Consider the following 23,206-nt stretch of genomic DNA (forward strand, 5'->3'; position numbering starts at 1 on the left):
AAATCATTGAATTCATTGAATTTCAGGGGTTGGGCATTTTGGACAATTTCATGCTCCCAACGTTGTGAGAACAGTTTGGGGATGACCCCTACCTGTTCCAACATAAATGTGCACCAGTGCACAAAACAAGGGCCATAAAGACATGGATGAGCAAGTTTGGTTTGGAGGAACATGACTGGCCTGACTTCAACCTGACAGAACACCTTTGGGATGAATTAGAGCGGAGTCTGCGAGCCAGGCCAAAACTGGGACGTCTGCCTTTATATGCACCATTTAATATGGAGTTGGCCTGCCCTTTGCAGCTATAACTGCTTCAACTCTTTTGGAAAGGCTTTAGGAGTGTGTTTATGGGAATTTTTGACCATTCCTCTAGAAGCGCATTTGTGAGGTCAGACACTGATGTTGGACAAGAAGGCCTGGCTCGCAGTCTCCACTCTAATTCATCCCAATGGTTTTCTCTCGGGTTGAGGTCAGGACTCCGTGCAGGCCAGTCAAGTTCCTCCACACCAAACTTGCTCATCCATGTCTTTATGGAGCTTGTTTTGTTCACTGGTGTGCAGTCATGTTGGAACAGGAAGGGGTCATCCCCAAACTGTTCCCACAAAGTTGGAAGCATGAAATTGTCCAAAATGTCTTGGTATGCTAAAGCATTAAGTGTTCCTTTCACTGGAACTAAGGGGCCGAGTCCAACCCCTGAATTAAATTATTTGGAGGGGTGTCTCAAAACTTTTGGCAATACAGTATAAGTTATTGGAACACATGAACTATGCTGAGGCCCTAAGATACAAATAAAAAAGTCAGATACAGAATAGAAGGAAATACTTTACTTTTCAGGCTTCAGGTCTCTGTAAACAATGCCTAGGTTGTGAAGGTGATCCAACGCAAGGGCTAGCTCTGCAAGGTAGAATTTCACATCCTCCTCTGTAAACATAACCTAGTAAGAACTGGACAGATTTACTCTCTGATCTTTGCACAAAACATAATGAAACATAAAAAATGTCAACAATAGCATTTTTTAGTCACACAAAAACAAACAAACAAATGACTGTTACAGAAGACACAATAGACAACAACTGAATTTCACACAGAGATATTAATAAAGATAGACAAGAGCACTCAAATTTTAAGAAAATACAATAGTGAGTAAGTTGTTATTAATTGTAGCTGCAAATATGAAAAACTTTGATTTGACTTTGAAAAACTGCCTTTACAATACAGCAAAATGACTGACTCAAAGTCAGTGAAGAATACCACTGATTTAAATTAATTATTAATTATTTTTGTTTTGTTTATTTAAGATTTTATTTTATTTGTATCCTTTAAATAAAACTTCAAACAGGAAGGGAGCTATTTAGAAAAAATATTTTAGAACTTGCTGTGACCTTGACCCTGATTAGCTCAACTCCAAAAGCTAATCAGTTCACCTGCTAGTTACATTGATGAGTCTATATAAAAATCATTTAAGCATTCAACCAGAAGGACACACAGATAGACAACCAGAAAACATAATATCATCAGAAAGCATTAAGAAAATTATGCCAAGTATGATTAATTATAGTCATTCATTTGACTTTAAAACAAGTAGAACTAATTCAAACATTCTTTCTTAAGGTATAACACTAATAAGAAAGCCGTGCTTATACCATGGCAAAGATTGTAGACAGGAAATGGCCTTGGGCCTTAAACGTGTACATGTATGTATGCAAGTATACATATCTGTATAACACACAGGAAAGAAACCACTGAAAAGAACTATTACAAACATTCATCCTTGATCCTTATCGCATCATTTCCAAAATCAGACATTCAGCCAGATGTTCTTGTAATATTACACTAAAGACAACCTTGGACAAATTCACTGATGGATGCACAGGCAGACGGATAACTAGAAAACAGAATGCCTTCACCGTGATAGCTTACACGTGTCATGAAAAATGCCTTAGCTTAATTTCACATTAAAAATGATTAATTAATTAATTTAAAGGGAGAAAAATACCAAAAAGCAATTTAGCTTTTCCCTTTGAGAATGTTTATGAATCATATGTAACTGTAGCATGTTACCATTTATATTTTTACCCTTTTTTGTAATTAAATGATGGCTGCAGAAATATTAATATGTCCTGGACTTAATTAATAATCTTAATATGTCCACATAAAGTCAACTGGAGCTTTATTGAACCTGCTTGGCAGAGGACTCAAGTGTATTTGCCCCATGTGTTGAGTTGGATGATATTTTAAGAGGCAAATATTTCTCCAAGGATCAAAGTTGGAGATGACAGCAACATTATGGGATTACAAAGTCTTCAAATAGACAATCTGACGCCAGCTCAATGCAAACTATTTAGATGATGCATCTGAACAAAGCTGTTTAATCATAAACAGTTTGATATACCACACTGGAGTTTTGACTGGAAGGATGAAACAGAAATCACTTAAGAAAGGCACACAGTGCATGTTAGACCAAAATTCAAGTCAAGGACCTCTCTGTAGACCTTCACAATCAAAATATATAGTGAGAGACAGATCTGTACAAGAGCATAAAACCATTTTGAAAACTTTAAAATTTCCCAGAAGAGCTGTTCAATGTGAAATGGAAGAGGTTTGGAAATACCATGACCCTTCCTACAGCGGGATGTCCTTAGCACTGTAACTGATTTAGAAGAGTCTTGGTCAGGGAGGTCACCAAGAACCCAATAGCTACTCTAACAGAGCTTCTTCTGCAAAGATTGGAGAACCTGGTGGAAGAACAACCATCTAAGAAATGCTACATCAGTCAGGCCTTTAAGGTGGCTAGATGGAAGTCACTCTGGAGTTAAAAAGCAAATGGCAGTAGATTGGTCATAATTGAAAGATTGATGAATGCACAAAGTTCCTTAAAGAAAACCTATTCCAGAGTGCAAAAGACTGGGGACAAGGTTCACAACAATGACCCAACAGCAGTGCCCTGAGTTACTAAATATAGTTTCTCAATATTTATGTAAATGAGAGATTCTAATGTTGGAGTTATAATAATTTTGTAGTTTCACTTTTTGTGTGTAAGGTACTGTGTGTAGCTTAATGGCTCATTAAATTTTAATTGTGATTATGAGTTTGAGATTTCTCAATTAATTAATCCTCAAACAATAAACATGACTGTGAAATACAAGGATTATAGTTACTGTTGCTTTCCATGGTGCTGAGTAGAAACACTGTCTTGCATCTATGCACGCAAAAGAATGCATTTTCAGTTTCAGCCTACTAAAAATAAAACCTGAAAACAGTTGCAATCCTCTGCTGCCAGGTCAGTAATCATGGCATATATTGTGTTTTATTACAATCAGTGATTAATTAATTTATGTTGATTAAATGTATTTAATTATTTTAGTACACCACAAATTTAACAAACAAAAAAAACAAACAAAAATCTTTAACACGCAGGGTGATATTTCATTTAAAGTTTTTCGATTTATTACTTTGGGGGGACTTGTCAGCAATAGTTTTAACCATCAGACAGCAGAAGTAAAAACTACGTTATCTGAAAAATTGCTAAAATTATGAAATTACATCACATCATTCATAATTGTTAAGGCGGGTAAATGTTAATAAAAATATGACAAAAACAACAACAAAAAAAAGGTTTCCATGTTTCACTGCAGGAATAATCAAGAGAAGACAACATGAGCATAACTTTTGAGTTGTTATGTGCTGGGTAAAAATTCTAAATCCATTTGTATGATTAACTACAAACCAAATCAATTCTTTGTAAAAGCATTTCTAAAGTGTTTTCACTCATCTGTATTCAGCAGAATTACTTGTACTGAAGCGTTTAATTCTACGATTCTATAACCTCACAGCATTCTGATGCTTTAGACTTTTTAATTGAGTTGCTGTGGTTAACATTACTGAAAATGTGTATTGGAAGGCCATTAGAGGAAGGAAAAAAATAGCCAGAAAATAGAAAAAAGTGTTTTATCATAGATGAGATATTTAATTAAAAATACCGGTCTATGAAGATAACAGCGCAACTGTCAAAACTGTTATTTTTACAAAGCATTCATCGATTTGTGTCTAGTTATTATGCATGGGATAATAACACATGTTCTGTACTTAAGTGAAAGTAGAGATACTCTAGCTAAAATGTTACTCCAATAAAAGCAGAAGTACTCAATTTAAAGTTCTACTTGAATTAAAGTACAAAAATACTTGTATCCAAATGTACTCAAGTAAAAAATGTACTACATTTACCCTAGCTCTAATGCTGTCATTTAAAAATTAACTACTCATTTTATGTGAAAAGAATCTGTCACACAACTCACACATGCATGTTAATACAAGGTCTGAGAAATGATCATGATACAGATGTAAGTTAACATTATATTACGTCAAGGAGCACAAAGGGAACATGGGGGCTGTAGAATAGCAGAACTTGAGATCAATTAGGTTTTCCCTCTCAAGATTTATTTTATATTTAAGATAGTAACAATTTGCGTGTGTGTGTGTGTGTGTGTGCGCGTGTGTGTGTGCGCGCTCGTGTTTATATGGCACAGGTATGTGTGCATGGGCACTACACAAGAAGAAAAAAAAAAGGAGTATAAACAAGTATAAGAAAACAATAAAATTTTAGACAACAGTAGAAAATAGTAAGTACTATAGCGGGACAGTCTGACTTGGTAACTCATACAGAATAACTAATATGTGCTGGACATTCCTGTGTCCTGGGCATCAGTTTTAAACAAATGACAAGCATGGATCTAAGCAGATTCACTTTAACAGAAACTTGCTGCTCTACAGATTCAGAGGTTCAAATTCAGTGCACTCAATATTTCAGAATTTAGTAACTAATGCTTTGGTGTGTGATGGGCAATTACAGTATTTGTGCAATAATCTTTTTCTGCTTTACATAAAATAAAAGCTATGAAAAAGAAATTTTATTTGGTGACTGGCCAAATATTAATAATAGACGTTGAGCTATTGCGTTACTGGGTTGCTGTATAACATCAGTAAGGTTAATATATAATATATAATATAGACTGCTGCTCAAGAGTTACTAATTACATATAGATATTAATAATTAACTAAATAAATATTAGAAAAATAACTAATAAATATTAGAAAAGTAGGTGTCAGCTCAAATATGCTCTCTTACAGGAAAACAACATCTTTGAAGAATTTCAGTCAGGTTTCAGGCCCCATCATAGCACAGAAACTGCACTAGAAAAAAATCACAAATGACTTGTTTTTAGCTTCGGACCAAAGCTGCATCTCAATTTTAGTCTTACTTGATCTTAGTGCTGCATTCAACACTATATATCATAATATTCTTGTAGATCGCTTACAAAATCACACAGATATTCAGGGACAGGCATTAAAATGGTTTAGATCCTACCTGTCTGATCAATACCATTTTGTAGATTTAAATGGAGAACTGTCCAGTGTAATGCCAGTGAAATACAGGGTTCCACAAGTGTCAGTTTTAAGACCTCTGCTGTTCTCAATATACATGCTTCCCTTAGGTAACATCATTAGAGGACATGGGATTAGTTTCATTGTTATGCTGATGATACCCAGTTATACATCTCATCAAAACCAGATGAAATATCTAAATTATCCAGATTAGCTGAGTGTGTCAAAGATATAAAAGATTGGATGGCCGATAATTTTCTATTACTAAATCCAGATAAGACAGAGATATTACTTATCCAAAAACCAGTACACAAAAGCTCTCACAATTCAGCTTGCATCTAGAAGGATGCACTGTTACTACTATCTCGACAGTGAAAGACCTGGGCGTAATATTGGACAGCAACTTGTCCTTTGAAAATCACATTTCCAATATTACAAAAACAGCCTTCTTCCATCTTAGAAATATTGCCAAGCTTAGGAACATTTTATCTGTATCTGATGCTGAAAAGCTAGTTCATGCATTCATGACCTCCAGACTGGACTATTGTAATGCATTACTAGGTGGTTGTCCTGCATCTTCAATAAACAAGCTACAGTTAGTTCAGCATGCAGCCACCAGAGTTCTTACCAGGTCAAGAAAATATGATCATATAACCCCAATATTATCATCCCTGCACTGGCTACCTGTTAGGTTTAGAATTGATTACAAACTAGCACTACTTACATACAAGGCTCTAAATGGTTTAGCTCCCACATATCTAACCAGTCTTCTGACACGCTACAATCCACCACGCTCTTTAAGATCACAAAACTCTGGACTTCTGGTATTTCCCAGAATAATAAAGTCTACTAAAGGGGGTAGAGCATTTTCATATTTAGCTCCTAGACTTTGGAATAGTCTTCCTGACAGTGTTCGGGGCTCAGACACAGTCTCCCAGTTTAAAAGTAGATTAAAGACATATCTCTTTAGCCTGGCATACACATAGTTCATCCCATAACCTCGTACTTCAGTACATCTGATCAAATGCACATCATCATCTAGTTCTGCTAATGTTATGAACAACAGCTATGCTAATTCCTTTCCACCTGTTCCTTTTTCTATCCATCCTGAGGCATCTGGAGATTGTGCCAGCTCCAGTAGACAGAGGCCAACCCTGTGAGGATCCTGAGGCATCCAGAGATGGACCAACTTCAGCTGGATTCTGCTTCGTGTGGATTTGGGTATATCAGAGCAACGCTGCCAGCCCTATGTGGACTTCGAGGATGACAACAACCTCCTAATTAATACACATTAACATTATACATATGCTGTATCTGCATCACACTGTACACTGTACATAAATGCAGAAAGGACATTGTTCATATCACACTCTTGGGTGTTTAGAATAATTTATAATTACACTCTCCGGTGTCACCCAAATGAGGATGGGTTCCCTTTTGAGTCTGGTTCCTCTCAAGGTTTCTTCCTGATACCATCTAAGGGAGTTTTTCCTCGCCACAGTCGCCACAGGCTTGCTCACTAAGGATGATTTTGTCTAACATCTAGGACTTTTTACAGTATGTTTTTTGTTTCCTATGTTCTGTAAAGCTGCTTTGATACAATGTTCATTGTTAAAAGCGCTATACAAATAAAACTGATTTGAACATTCATGGCGACACTAGCCATGCACGACATAATTAACATAATGACAGATTTATTTACATACAAAATAATATCCTTCATTGCTGCGAGCTAACATTAAATTTCACATTAAGGAAAATGGCCATTTTGATTATCACAGGACGTGCTCACCTCTGCATGTTTTCTCAAATATGATGTTGAATTGTTGTGAGAAGAAATAGTATGTTATTGAGGCACAGCGGGTATATGAATATGAAAGACTCTTTCTTCTGTTCTACAATGTGAAATAAATCCTGCAGGTAAGGCAATGGATGTGTGGGTGGCAGGATGTGGTCAGGGTTGTCTTCCATTGTAGGATACAGTATTTCAGTATTTCAATGCTTTACCGAACCATTTGCGCTCGTTGCATTTAATGAAACCAAAAAGATCCGCAGGTCAAAAATAATGTGCGCGCTGTACCTCAGTTGGCTGTGCTGTAATTGGACAACGGCTTTTCTTTTTCTTTTTTTTTTTTTAAATACAAATACAAGAGATGTGGGGTAGATGTGGGTAATGGAGTAGAAAGTACGATATGTTACTTCAAAATGTAGTGGAGTGAAAGTAAAAACAGATACAAGAAAAAGATACTTAAGTACAGTAATTACATTTACGAATTACATTTACTTCGTTACTGCCCACCAAACCTCCCACCAACCAAACAGTGTTTGTCTGAAGCTCTGTAGATACACACAACTTCCATTAGCAGTTTGATAGATTCAATAACTACAATTTTAAAGTGAGGACAATTGGGTAAAAATGGCATTAAAAGGTTAGTGTAGAGGAAAACAGGACACATACCTCTTTGGATAAGCGAGTAAATACATCTCCACCCCTGAGAAAATCCAAAATTAAATAGAGCTTCCCTTCTGTCTGAAAAGCTGTGAATGAAAGGGGAAAAACAACACAGACTTACAAAAAGCCACTCTTATTCCATCAGTTACTTCTGATATATGGTGAACCCAACCAGATAAACAAATTAACCGGGTGCATGACGTGACATGCACCTTATACAAATGATAAGATTAAAAGACCAGATTAAATGGAATGAGTGGAGTAGATAGGAATATAAACCAATCCATGATCAGTATGAGAATGCACTCAAAGCTGCTGTTGATATCAAGTGAGTGAGAGCAAGTTGTTTGAATGTAGGAAGAGTCAGAGACAAAAATCATGTCTGTCTTACCATAGTGCAACTTCACAATGAAGGGATGATTCACTTCCACCAGTATATCTCGTTCCATCTTTGTGCGAACCCTGTCCCTCACTGCCAATGAGATCAAGATTTATTGAAACTAGATTTGTTCTAAAAGGCATTGCATAAAATCCAGTATAAACTGCTTTAACACAAACTTACCTTTTAATGATGCCTTTTTGAGGACTTTCATTGCATACAACTGACCAGCATCTGGACCAATTACCTTTCTCACCAAGAACACCTTAAACCCAGAATAAGCAGGCTGATTAATTGACTGACCACAACAACCAGGTTGCAGCTCATCATCTCAGCATGATAAATCTGAAGTAATGCTTTGTTCAGTCACAATTCAGCTCCCAATTATTATTTGTGCCTGTGTGTGTGACTGATTGTCAGCATAATCCCTGAAGATATGTCAATCATGATATTAAACTTGTGCTAGTGATGAGAATTTGCAAACTAATTCAATTCAAATTGTCAAATTCCAATTTTTCAAATGATGAAGTTGTCAGATTTTAAAGACAACATACAAATATAATGTGAAAACATGTTGCACTGCAAGCAAAAGAGTACTCACCTTTCCAAACGATCCCTGGCCCAGTACTTTAAGCAGCTCGAATTGGGAAGGGTCAGCCTTTTCACAGCCCTCCCTTACATGATGAGTGATGGGGATCTCCTTATAAGACCCATCATCCTGTAGAAAAAAACCTGTTACACCATTATATCACCTACCAATACTGCTGTGAAAACCCCTTGTTTGTTAGAGCTTTTATTTGTTTATTTATTTATTTTTATTTTATTTTGTAGGACATCAGCACATAACTTATCCATAAAGCCATTCCTAAGCTATCCTTGTTATTCTATCCAGCTGATGAGTGAAAGAATGAAAAATATCTTTTGCAAAATATCAATTGTTAGTTGGAATATGTTTGTAAAGATATTTAGTTTTAAATAAATAAGCAATAAATAAACATAATTAATTGTTATTTTATACAAACATGAGAAAGTTCATTTCAAATGATTGGAAAAAGCCACTTGGTGTTAGGTTACATTTGACACAATCAATATATCAATATACCATCTGCCATCCAAGAGATGTTCAAGAACTGCATATTTAAGTTGAGGGAACTTAAGTTGAAATTTAGCCTTATGTTTAAGATACCTTTATACAAAAGCAAATCAAATTAATTCCTTCACCAAGCATTCTAGCTCTCAAGAATGAAGTGTTTATAAATTTATAGGTCAGCTCTATGTTACAAATCTTTGCCTATACAGTATCTACTGAGTGTATTTATGTTTCTTGAAATTGTAGTGATTTCCCATTTAATTTGTTGGACTGTTAGTGTTATAGTGGGCTGTAAATAGTTACTACAGTGCTGCTTTCTGCCTGTCCAAAAGAACCTCAAGACCATGCAAAACAACTGTGCTCGATGGCAAAACAACTCAATACAATTCAATAAAGGCAAATCAAGAACACCCTCCAGGAAGATATCACATGAGTAAATACAAAGGGTTTAACCACAAGATGTAAACCACTTGCAAGCCCTAAATACTGTAAGACCAGATTAGAGTTAAATTCTACAGAAAGATGAGAAATGAACTTAGCAGAATGATGGCAAGAAAAGAATATGGAGAAGGGACTCCTGGAGAAAAACTGATCATAATCCAAAGCATACCACCCCATCTTATGAAGTGGGCATGTATACTCCTGACAAAAACAGCATGCAAATTCTAAAATGTCAAAAGTCAAAGTCAAAGAAGCTTTATTGTCACTTCAACCACATATAGCAGATGCAGTACACAGTGAAGTGAAACAATGTTCCTCCTAGACCAGAGGTGCTACACATACTTAAAGCTTCCTCGAAATGTGAAGATTTAACTTTCTGATGGCAAAACTACAGGAAGAACAAGCAGAAACTCAAGACTCAAGTTTTAAGAAAAGCCAGGGAGAGCTTCATCATGGAGGAAATCCAGTGCCTGGTGAGGCCTAAAGGTTCCAGATCTCCTGTATGGAGAGGATGCACATTGATGCAGTGCAGTCTTCCTGGAGGGACTTGTATCTTATGAGTAATGCTTATGAGGAGGAGATGCTCTGAATTGAACAGCATGTCACAGTAGGGGTCAGAGATTAGAGAGGGGAGCTACCCATTACAGATGGAACTGTGATCTGATGCTCAAAACATTACAGGCTGGTCAAAATTGTTCCACAAGACATATAACTAAGAAATTAGAAGGTAGATGGCGTCAAACTAAATTATCAGAATTTCAATTAGCGTGGAAGGAAAGCATTCTGAGCTACAAAAGAATCTCTTAGTGCTGCCAAATCGGCATCTCTCTCTGCCCTAATCAAAGATAAAAAATAATCCTAAAGTTTTATTAAATAATGTACCAAAATTAAGTAGGAGTAAAACTACTGTAGAAAAGCACACACCATCTATATGCAGTAGCAATGACTTCATGGATTATTTCAATGAAAAAAATTTTATATCAGGTAGAAGATTTAGAGTATTAATTTAAAACCAAACAATTTCATAGAGAACCCTTATAGAGAATATTACTATTTCTGATCAGCACTTTAGAGCACAGTAGAATGTTTTACTACCCAAAAACCATTGATGTCCATACTAGTTCCCTTACCTACATATTTCTTTTAAACAGAGCTACCAAACCCTTCTAAAAATTATAAATTCTTCCCTTAGCACTGGCTATGTGCCTAAATCTTTTAAACTGACAGTTATCAAACCCCTGATTAAAAAAAACAGACCTCGACCCCTGTCAGCTGTCCTATAGGCCAATATCAAACCTCTCTTTTATCTCCAAGATCCTTTAAACGGTTGTAGCATAGCAGTTAAGTTCATACCTAAATAGAAATAACATTTATGAAATGTATCAGTCAGGATTTAGACCTCATCATAGCACAGAGACAACACTGGTAAAATGACCTGTTACTGGCCTCTGATCAGAGTTCTGTCTCCTTACTGGTGTTACTTGATCTTAGTGCAGCTTTTGACACCATTGACCAAACTATTCTACTTGATAGGCTAGAAAATGTTGTTGGTGTTAAGGGGACAGCCCTTTCCTGGCTCTGGTCTTTTTTGACTAATCAGTTCATAGATCTAAATGGTGACTTCTCTATGCATACCAAGGTTATGTTCAGTCTTCCACAAGGTTCTGTTTTAGGCCCACGGCTTTTCTCATTATATATGCTAATCTCTTGGTGCAATTATTCGTAAACATGGTCTTAGCTTCCATTGTTATGCTGATGACGCACTGCTATATGTTTAAGCTAAGTCAGATGAGAGACACCAGACCAAGACTGAAGAATGTGTAAAGGACATTAGACAGTCGATGCTTACTAACTTCCTCGTGCTTAACTTTAACAAAACAGAAGTGCTCATACTAGAACCACATGCAGCCAGAAGTAAGCTTTCTGATTACAGAGTAAAGTTGGATGGCCTTTTTCTTTCATCATGTTCAGCAGTAAAAGACCTTGGTGTGATTATTGACTCCATTCTATCAATTGAAGCTCATGTAGATAATTTCACTAGGATAGCCTTCTTTCCTCTTAGACATATAGCTAAGATAAGAAATATGATGTCATTACAGGATGCAGAAAAATCTAGTTCATACTTTTGTTACCTGTGGCTTGGATTATTGTAATGCCTTACTGTCTGTATGTTCCAGTGGGATCATAAACAAGCTCCACTTAGTCCAGAACACAGCAGCTAGAGTCATAACAAGAACCAGAAGATATGAACACATCATTCCTATCTTATCCACACTGCATTGGCTCCCAGACTAGAAAACACACTTGTTTTTTCAAGCTTTTTATGTTTTTTAAACGGTAAAGGAGCAGATCAAGAGGGTTCAAGGGCATAGAGGGTTTGTTGTACTGGGAAGTTTTGATGTTGTCACCTCACCACTCTCACAAGTCGCTCAGGTTTGCTGACTCTTAAATGGTTGGATGCATTATGTCCCAGGATGCCATCATGTCTGTCACCTTCTGGCTCTTCCTTTTAGATATGATGTCATAGCTAGCCTTGCCGGAGTCCCTGCCTGCACTTTGCACATAATGTACATTGTCATTAACCATTACATGATCTCAAGCATACCTAATATTTCTCTCTCCTTCTTTTCATTCATTAACTCTCTCTCTCCCATTCTTTCTCTCTCTTTGTCGAGCTATATATCCGACTCCTGAGTTCCCAGTGTGACTGCTTCTTTGTTCTGGATGTGTCTGATCCAAGTCTATAATAAACTCAGAAATTACGCTGACCTGTTAGTTCCTCAGGAGCTCATGGTTGAACAATTCCACATAATTATAAACTGAAGAAGTTTGTAATAGTTCGAGGTTTAATATAATGGTCATTATTTACATCATCAGCGTCACCTAGATGAGCCTGGTTCCTCTCGAGGTTTCTTCCTCATATCATCTCAGAAGTTTTTCCTTGCCACTGTTGCCTCAGGCTTGCTCATTTGTAATGGGATGAATAGTAACTTAACTTTCAACTTGATCATTTTTATTCTGTTTCTATACTTCTGTAAAACTGCTTTGAGACAAGGTCCATTGTGAAAAGTGCTATACAAATAAATTGAACCAAGTATAATGTAATGTGACATGCTAATGCAGACACATGCTAAGCTGGATCATGGTACAACAGTCTAAAGCTCTAAATATATTATTTCACATTTACTGTGACACAGTAAAATCCTTTGTGGCCATTAACATAATGAATAGCTCATTTGCTGCTTTGAACTACAGGTCATCCTCCTATTCAATTCCATTCAAGCCCAGCTCCATTTTGAGAGGGTTTGTCATGACATGTTCGCAGCCTGCCAGTGATGCATGTGAGCAGGTAAAGGCTGTTTCCCATCATTTCCATAACTTTGTTATGCTCTTTGTATAGGACTGGGAGGCTCAACCGGCTTCTGAGCTATATGGAAGAATCTAATAACCATCATGTAAAGCTGCTTTAAGATATAGTTTCAGGTCCAACAAATTCAGGTAAACCACATTTGATGCCAGATCATTCTGTTTGTGTTCCACCTTTGTTTTCAGAGAGCACATGAGCAAATGCAATGAATGGAATGCCACAAGGAATGCACTTTATGGTATGGGGGGGACTAAAATATGTTAGCAGATTGAGCTCACAGGCCATTAGTCTTTGTATGAAATTAATCATTGTAGAAAGAAAAAATTGTCTAATATGGGAGAACGAGGAGTTAGCACAGAAAGCTCTGGCTAACTATGAGAAGAATCATGAGGAAATGAAGACAATAAATACATTAGTCTAGTTATAATAAGCATTTCACCATACAAGGAGGGCTAAACCACATGTCCACCGGTTGGCTATATAGTTAGAAGTAGATTGGAAAGGCTTCAGGACTGAGCCTATATTTATCGAGCCAATATTTATGACATTTGCCAGTTGCTCTTATCCAGAGTGACATACATAAGTGCTATGAATTCTCTATAAATGAATACATTGATACTGGTTCACTAGGTCGCAGACTAAGGATACCATGGGTTTACCTATTTCAGGAAGAGGTAGGTATCCACCAGTCATTTGAAGACAGTCAGTGATTTGGCTGTTCTAACATCAATGAGAAATCTTGCATGATGCATACCTGCCTTGAACCATAAGAGATAGTGGGACTAGTCAAGCAGTTCTAGAAGATCTGAGGGAGTGTGGTGCAGTGTGGGGAAAGATAAGAGGTAAGAGCGAGGTAAGAGCGTGCTGTTTTAGCTTTGAAGGCAAACATCAGTGTTTAAAATCTAATACATGTAGCTATTAGAAGCCAGTAAAGACAGCAAAGGGATGATGTGGGAGAACACTGAAAGGTTGAAAACTGTTTTTGCATTTGCAGAGGTTTAATTATGCTCAAAGGCAGACCTGCTAGCAGTGAGTTGCAGTAGTCCAGGCTTGAAATGAGAAGCACTTGAGTGGCCTGTGTGAATAAAAAATGGCCGAATCCTGATATTGTAAACAAGATACCGACATGAGTGTGTCAAATTATCAGTGGGAGATGAAAAGGACTGCTGACTGTCCAAGGTTACCCCAAACTTTGGCAGTGGCCAAAGGGGAGATCAACAAATTGTCCAGGGAGATTGTAAGATCCTGCATCAATTGTGATGAACAGCAGTTTGTTTTTTGCTGGGAATGGGTTTTAGCTAGTGAGCTGCCATACATGAAATGTCTGTCAGACATGCTGAGAACCAAGTAGAAGCAGTGGTGTCTGAGGAAGGGAAGGATAAAATAAACTGAGTGTTATCACCATAGCAATAGTAAGCGAACCCATGTGGGAATATAATTTTGCCAAGCGAGTGAGTATAAAGGGAGAAAAGAAGAGGATCAAGTGCTGAGCCTTGTTGGACATCAGTGGAGAGTCTGCATGAAGCAGATGACGATTCTCTCCATGTTACCTGATATGAGTGGCCTTTTAGGTAGGAAGAAAACTATTGCCATGCTGCTCCATGAGTTCCAAGAATCTTGACAGGAGAGTCTTGTGGTTGACTTGTGGTTCTTCGTTCAGCTATTGCTTGTTTTGGAGGGTTTCTCCCTTCTGTCACCTCTTCAAGAGGTGAAATGATGTTCAAGTGGAAAAAGGTCCAGTGATCGACTTGGCCAGTCTAAAGAATCCACATTTGTCATTTGTTGTGTTGGCAGTGTTTTTGGGGTCATTGTCTTGTTGCATGATGAACCTCTTCCCATTTTGGTTGGACGCATTCTCTGTAATTTGGCAGACAGTATGTTTCTGTAGGCCTCTATCTTCAATTCAATCTTCTGCTACCATCATGACACTACGTCCACCATGCTTGATCAATGAGCTTATATGTTTTGGTTCAGAAGTAGTCGTTATCTTTCTCCACACTTTGGTGTTTCTGTCACTTTGTAGAGGTTAATCTTGGTTCTAGAATTTTGTTGCTTTTAGTTTGATGCAAATTATAATGTTTAATTTAATATACGGTTGTTAGTACACATTAGGTTTCCTTCATCAGGACATTTCAAATTGTTGTACTGCTATGCCCAGTGTGTGTGATGTCACACATTCTAATATTTTCTGGACTGCCTTTTGCTATGATTGCAGCACACATTCACCATACCAACGCTTTGATAAGCTTATGCTCATCAAACGTTATATTAATATGATCTTGTATTGATGGGAAATGCAGACCGCTGAATCATGCCATTGTCATCTTGGAATATGTCCATGCCATCAGAGAAGAAAAAATAAACTGATAGAAAAACCTGGCCGTTCAGTATATTAAGGTAGTCATATGACCTCATTTGGGCACATAATTCTTAACCTAGACCTGATAAACTAACACAACCCCAGATCATAACACTGCCCCCACAGGCTTGTACATTAGGCATTAGGTATGATGAAGTGGAGAGGGGGGTGAAGTGAAACTTCTTACCCTGATGCACCAATCACTCTGGAGCAGGATAAATCTGGACTCATCTAACCACATATCCTTTTTCCATTACTCCAGCATCCAATGTTTATGCTCCCTTGCAAAATGAACTTTTTCCAATTAACCTCACTGATAAGTGATTTTCTTAAAGCTACACAGCTGTTTACCCTTGAGTTTTCACACTGTGCTTACTTCCACTATTAAATATGGCTGTGAGTTCTAGTCTTTTTTTTTTTCTACAATTTTATTTTAGCAGTTTAAGTTCTCCAATCACAATAACTCAAATATTTTCTCTCCATCCACAATTCTTCCTAGAAGATGACGACTTTAGTAGTTTCAGCAATCTTCTTAGTTGTTTTGTTTGCTTGATGCAGTCAAATAATTTGACCTTTCTGGGACATAAATATAATATCTATCTTTTCATAATATCTTTTCCACTACCACAAGACATGTATTCCGACATGGTTGTTGTTAAGATATGAGAAGCTACTCACTGCATCATTTAAATAACTTGTTCCCAGATGAAACATATTAATCACTGCAGTAGTTATCCAAGTGTCTTACCTATGCTTACCTTGCTTAGTTAAATCCAGGTGGTTACTTTTTGGCCAGGCAGTGTAGTTGCTCTGGAAGCTCTGGTTGTTCTTTTTGTTGTTTAGATAGCTTACATGGCAGAAATATTTAAGAAAGAAAGTATATACTACTTCATTGGTGTTTAACTCAGTAAAGTTTCTAATTAAAATGGTCATATTGCCTCCTGATCATGCTCTTTTCTACATGTCTCTTTCTATTTACTTTTGTAAAACAAAAGTTGTCATTTGGTATGGATGCTTAAATGTGGTAACTTCCATCATGTGCCACTCCTTCTGAATCTTACAATATAGAGGCCCTTAACCCTCTCTGCTCCAGGGGCGCTGCATCATGGCTGACCCTGCGCACTGACCCCAACCCTCAAGGATGAGATATGCGAAGAAAGAATTTCACTGTGCTGTAATGTATGTGTGACAAATAAAGCCTATTTCTATTTCTACATTTTGCCCAAGGTGTGATATGGCTGAAGAAGGAAAAGTCATTACCAGTAGGTGGATTTATAACTGTGCATGGATTACAGACATGTTTTTAGAAACAGTAGGAAGTAGTGGAAACATTCATAATGCTGACAAAGCTTTGCAACATAAAGTGAATCAAGCCTGACCTTGTCAACATAAAGTCAATCTAGCTTGACCCAAATCTAATCAAAAGAAACCTTCTGAATAGTTATTTTTATTAAAAAAAAAAACCCTGCAGTCTGTAAAAACAAAAGCAGTTTACCAGTTATCCAACAAGGCAAAAAAACACACATTACACACAGCATTACTTACACAGTGTGTGCAGGATTCTCCCTCTTCCATCGGCTCATCTGCGACCTGATGTCCATTGATCTAGAAAAAGCAAAAGCACAACTTCAGCTAGCACAAAATTTTACAAATCCCAGATATTTACTAAACTGCAAATTTACACCAAGCATTAATACATGATCTTTCTTATTATGAACACTCTACAGGAATTAAGGCTCAGAACACTTGATGTTTTCAAAATGACCAAAACAGATACCCCAAAATCTGAAGTCAAATCTTTGCATACACTGAGGCTAAAGACATTCAAACCAAAGAGATATATTTCCACAATTATTCACATCAGACATGCCACATTGGCTACAAATGCTACAATGCTATACATTTTGGAGCATTGCCTTTTATAGAGGTAGTTTTCCACAAGTTTCTCACAGCAGTATGGCATAACTTTTTGCCCATTTCTCCTGGCTGAATTGGTGTAGCTCAGACAGGATTCGGTCCACACGTTTTATATAAGAATCGGGTCAGGACTTTGTGATGGCCAGTCCAATACTTTCACTTTGTAGTATTAAAGTTATTTCGCTATTAGTTCAATTCCACTATCCTGCTGGAAGACCCAGTTGCAACCAAGTTTCTGGCTAATGTCCTGAGTTGTTGCTTCAGAATTTGTAGATACTCATCCTTCCTCATGAGGCCTATTGATGCCTGATGATCTATTTTCGGTAGTGCATACCTAAAACAGGATGCTCTTCTAAAGGGCTGCTCCCTTATAAAGGCAAATGTTATTCAAAATTTTTGTCTGCAACTTATATTTCAATAAAATTGTTTGCAGAGGCTCACAATGACATAAGTTGTTCGGAAATTTGCTCCTAAGGAGGAATCAGACCTGTGGAGGTCCACAATATTTGTGGCCAAGTTGTTTGGAGTTTTCCATGGTATCAACAGTTAAAAAAAAAACAAAAAAAAAACACAGCGTCTAAATACAGTGAGAAAGCTCCCAACTAACTCCTAATTATGACAATTAGTTATACAAACTCTAAAAGTTATTACATCAATCTTCCAAAATGTTTAAAGAAAAAGCTTCTAATAGATTCCCTCTGACGTAAACAAAGTTGACTTTCCAAACATTTGGTAACATGAAACGTCAGAAATTGTGGGGAAAAAAAAGATCAGTATCCACAGCCTGCTAATGGAAAATATGCTTTAACATAGAAGACAAGATCATAGCTAGGAATATCAATAATATGAGCTGTATAAAATATTCTCATTTGAATATTTATTCACTCTCAGCTCATTCATAAATTCATTAATGTCTCAAATTTAATGTCCTGCACTCATGGCTTTCTTGAGAAAAAAAAAAAGACCATGAAATTCTAGTGGCTCGTTTTGTAAATGTTAAAAAGCATAAACACTCAATACTGCACAGTTGTTATACTGGCCAATAAAAAGAAAGATGAACCCTCTTTCACTTATGAATGAAGCATGAGAAAAAGCAAAGAGTATTGCTCCAACTCTTCAGCTTTTACCAGTGTGTCATTGTGAAGTGCTGTGTAGGTGTGAACTTGCCAGATTTTTTCAGTGTTTTAGAACATGAAGAGGTAGAACCTCCAGCTATACAGGATGACATATTTGGTAGTGATGCCAGTGTGCTTTGAGGCTATTGGGGTGTGGGCAAGAATCAAGGAGCAGCTTACAAATGTGTGTAGTGTAACTAAGTACAAGCCTCCATCAGAAATCACTCAGCACTCATGCACACACTATTCAAATTTATTGAAAGACTATTTTAAATGTTAAATACAACATTTAAAGATTTAATATTCTTAAATTTGTGCGTATGTGGATGTCCCTCTTCAATTAAGATCACAGGAGACTGAGATTTTCATATTGATATGCTTGTTTGGCATAGAATTCTTGATGATATTATCCTTCACAACAGACACTAAAACAACAGCCTCAACCCAGCCCCAAATCCACAATAATCCAACAGTTTGTTTAAGATGGGTATAAGCTCAATTTCCTTGTGTGCTTTTTTTTTTCCTAAGTAATCTGAACAGCAGCCATCTAACTCAGGGAAAAAGAAAATAACAGTGTACATGGTGAGTAAAAGAAAATAAAAAATACTCTAGAATTTACAAAGAAAGAAAACTTTTTTTTATTTCTTTAAAACAGTTGTTTTGAAATGTCAAAGATGAACAGTAACTTCTACTGTTTGAATCTGTTTGATTACTGTGGCCTTTTTATTTTACAGTTATTTTTTTCTAATTTTCATGAAGTGTTTCAATTCCGGCAGCACTATACAAAGACTGATTTACTAAAGTATAGTCTGAAGTAAAATCCTGTTTTGCCTCCAATTACTAAATATAGCAAGAGCAAACAACAAATCCAACATAGAACCACGCTTGTGTACATACAAACCCATAAACTAAAAGCCTATTTAAAATCACAAACATCCCATTTTTATGTCCAAGGCGTGTCACATACAGCAATTATCACTTTTTTTTTCCCCCACAAAAGTGATACTCAATACTCAAGCCATCCAAATTGCCCATCCATCCATTCAACCATGTTTTTCTGACATGGTTATACAACTGGCTGTTCATTTTCTTAATTAAAATTAAGCGTGCTTTTGTTTTGATTTCAGCCTATCTCAGTTTCTATCTGCTGTTTATGGACAACTAAACAAATCAGTGATTACTGAACTCAGCTACTTTGGAAGAATAAAAAACCATAAGTTGACACAAACCCTCCTCTAACCTTTCAAACATTAGTTTATTAGCCCGTTCCTACAATATCACTGTGCTGGTGCTGACAGAACTGTAATCACAAACAATGACCTTAATGTTATAAAGCACCATTTGGAAGGAGAATACAACACACTTTTTCCTATATCCTTGTGTCAAGCTATTACCGATCCGGCACTGCAAGTCAGCTTAATGTGTTTGGCCTGATCCCTCAAGAGGATGACTCATTCCATTTATCACGATCACTGAATGGAAATGCTGTGTGCATTTCCATTAAAAAAAAAAAAAACATTTCTTCTTACAGTCATCTCTCCTCACACAAGCATTTTGGATAATTATTGGTTCATTTAATGTCACAGAGGCTTATCATCATGAAGCATCTGAAATCAAAAGTTGCTGTTAAGCTTCTCCTTAACAGTGATTTTATTCAGTACTCAGACATGTTTCAAATATCTCATAAGCCAGATTCAGTATTGATACAGACTTCCTCAGCCTGTCCATCTGCTGATTTACTGATGCACCTGCAAATAAAGGTTATTACAGGTTAATGATGATTAACACATAATGCACATGCAAACCTAAAAAACTACATAAAAAATTACCAGTACAGATCTTGTTAAACTCCGTGAGATCTACTCATCCAGATGCAGGATGACAGCCAAGCCTACAATAATGGACAACTCAACTAGTGCCATGTTCTCTAGCCCCTACATTTTTGCACTAACAGGTCATGTGCAAGTAGTAAAATGGCAGTAAGAATATGATTTTATACAACACTCTATGCTCTATAATCACACTAATGGGTCCCATTTGTAGCTTTTGTGAAATAATAAATAACCATGTGAATAACGGTTAGAAATGGTTACTATTGAATGCACTTGGTTTGAAATTTCAGCAGACTTTAGTTTATTTGTCATAAGATGATCCAAATAAAATCTAGGATAAACTTTATAACAGACTGCAATAACATGTTCTTAATGACAGACTATATGAAGACCCTGATTAAAGAAAATTACTACATCCACCTTACACCATCAATGTGTGAGGCCGAGGCTTGAGACCCAGGAATTTTTGTGCATCAGTACAGAGCCTAAAATCATATAGTGTAAATCAAGCTTAATTCAGTAAACACACAGCTGTTTATGAGCGCTACTTAAACATTGGAAGATATCTGCAGTAGACGGCTTTACAATAAATACTGTGAGATAAGTTTACTTATTTAGTAAACTTTTCTCAGATAAGCTTTCAGAGTCCATTGTGCTCCATTTTTCACATAGCCTTTTTTGTATCAGGCAGTTTACAATCCCCCTGTGCCGCTAAAACAGCTGTGACCTGTTGTGGCATGGACTCCCCACAAGACCCATGCAGGGGTGCTGTGGTATCTGTCATTAACACTGGAAGAGCAGGATATTACAGAACACCATTGCCCTAAAGGCGTATACTTAGTCTGCAAAAAAGTTTAGGTACGTGGCACGTGTCAAACTCCCAGCCACATGAAAGCCAGAACCCAAGGATTCCCAGCAGAACATCGCCCAGAGCATCACACTGCCTTTGTCAGCTTGCCTTCTGGCCATAGTGCATCCTGGTGCCATCTCTTCCCCAGGTAAGGGACGCATGTACCCAGCCATCCACATGATGTTAAAGAAACTGTGATTCATTCTGATGCTCACATGGCCATAGAAGGCACTTTTGATGGTGAACAGGGTCAGCAAGGTCACTCTAACCAGTCTGTGGCTTATGCAGCACCATTCCCAGCAATTTGTAAAACTTTTTAAGCAGTTAGCCTTAACTCCACACACGCACCAATGAGGCTTAGGTACACAATACACTGTCGTTGCACTTCCTTGGTCCACTTTTGGTTGATATAAACCACTGCATACTATTAATACTCCACAAGACCTGCCGTTTTGGAGATGCTCTTACTCAGTCTTCTAACCATCACAATTTGGCCCTTGTCAAAGTCGCTAAAATGCATAAGCAAGTGAACTGACGGTTCAGTTACTAACTCCCACCCGCTGACATGAGTCATTGTAACGAGATTAGGAATGTCATTCACTTAACCTGTCAGTGGTTTTAATGTTATGACTGATCGATGTATATAACGGTTAGCCTTGACAGTACGGTCGAAAACCAGAGCTAACGTGACAGCCACGCTAAGCTACTTAATAGAATAGCTAGCAACGTTATCTGTATTACACTATATATGAGTAATCAAGAAAAATTTGGGAGCCCTTACAAAAACTATGTCAGCTGAAACTACAGACAAGAAAAACGTACAGAGGGCTTTGTCAAACGTTGTTAAACCTTAAAATAGGACACATAATCAAAGCCAAGACAGATGACATTAATTGTGGTTACGCTAGCTGCTGTACAGATTACAGCTTCCATAATCTCCTGAAGACCAGCCACTGGAATGCAGCTGATAAATCAGTAAGTGATGTCGTCTTGCATGTTTTCCTGAAGCATTCAGCTGGGGAATACTGCACATCCACAGCGAATGCACTACAGTCACACACTAGTTAGCTATTTTACTTTAAAAAAACAGCAAAGTTTCTGACACGCCAAGTGGAGGGGATAACGATGCCGCACGCTTTGGCAGGATAGCGCTGAATAACTAGCTAGCTAGCAACTTTGCTACCTCTCGCTGCGCAGTAGCTAGCTAGCAAAGCGTTACAGAAAGCGTACACAAAACAAGATAAATCAGAGCCCTGTTTGTTTTGACATATTTATACATCCCCATAAGCGAAGACAGCAGTTAACATACCTCGCCGCTAAAGCTGTGCACCTCCATTTTGTGCCAGGAATGCAATGGCCGGGCAAAAGGCATCATAAGGTAGAACTAGAGTCGCGTATAGCGTGCCATGCCTTCGCTGCGAAAGCTTGGCTAGCCCAGGGTTACAATGACACACTCAGATGTTCAAATTAATTCAGCTAATAACGTCAGTAAATCTGACAGGGACGCAGTTCGACCAGAGACTCGCTTTAGGAGGCTCGGCTCGAGTATCAGACCATAAACAGACCCGGCCGCCTCTTTACTTTCCCATTGACATCAACATGGCCAACATGGCCGCCTCCGCGCGCCCCATAGCAACACAGCGGCGGATTGACGTCGAGTTTGACGCAACTAAGTCTAGGGCTTCCCCCTGCACACGGACATAGAAAACAGTTAATAACTAATATTTATTATTACATTTCCAAACAATTCATCAGTTTATTTCATATTTCACATTACTACTACTACTACTCCTACTACTACTAATAATAATAATAGTAGTAGTAGTAGTAGTAATACAGACATTCTGATTGTTATTTCATTTCATTGTCTGTACCGCTTATCTGATGTATAATCGGGTCACGGGGAGCCTGTGCCTATCTCAGGCTTCATCGGGCATCCAGGCAGGATACACCCTGGACGGAGTGCCAACCCATCTCAGGGCACACACACACACATTATTATTATTATTAGTAGTAGTAGTA

At 37.5% G+C, this 23,206-nt stretch overlaps 1 protein-coding gene across 3 annotated transcripts in view; it reads right to left on the bottom strand.

Annotated features, from left to right (window-relative positions):
• rps6kal (ribosomal protein S6 kinase a, like) overlaps positions 1 to 22,817 on the bottom strand; it is a 43,630-nt gene extending 20,813 nt beyond the window's left edge. Inside the window, exons 1-7 of one of the 3 annotated variants that reach the window (XM_058396345.1) lie at positions 22,494 to 22,817; positions 17,016 to 17,075; positions 8,815 to 8,931; positions 8,397 to 8,478; positions 8,226 to 8,306; positions 7,841 to 7,920; positions 828 to 934 (exon numbers count right to left, since the gene is read on the bottom strand). In XM_058396345.1, the coding sequence (XP_058252328.1) occupies positions 828 to 934; positions 7,841 to 7,920; positions 8,226 to 8,306; positions 8,397 to 8,478; positions 8,815 to 8,931; positions 17,016 to 17,075; positions 22,494 to 22,559 (593 nt within the window). In that variant the 5' untranslated portion in view covers positions 22,560 to 22,817. The remainder of the gene's footprint in view (positions 1 to 827; positions 935 to 7,840; positions 7,921 to 8,225; positions 8,307 to 8,396; positions 8,479 to 8,814; positions 8,932 to 17,015; positions 17,076 to 22,493) is intronic. The other 2 variants (XM_058396344.1, XM_058396343.1) reach the window with 2 other exon arrangements.
• Between the last annotated feature and the right edge of the window lie 389 nt (positions 22,818 to 23,206).

Source organism: Hemibagrus wyckioides, linkage group LG08, assembly GCF_019097595.1.
Source record: "Hemibagrus wyckioides isolate EC202008001 linkage group LG08, SWU_Hwy_1.0, whole genome shotgun sequence".
Classification (NCBI taxonomy): Eukaryota; Metazoa; Chordata; class Actinopteri; order Siluriformes; family Bagridae; genus Hemibagrus; species Hemibagrus wyckioides.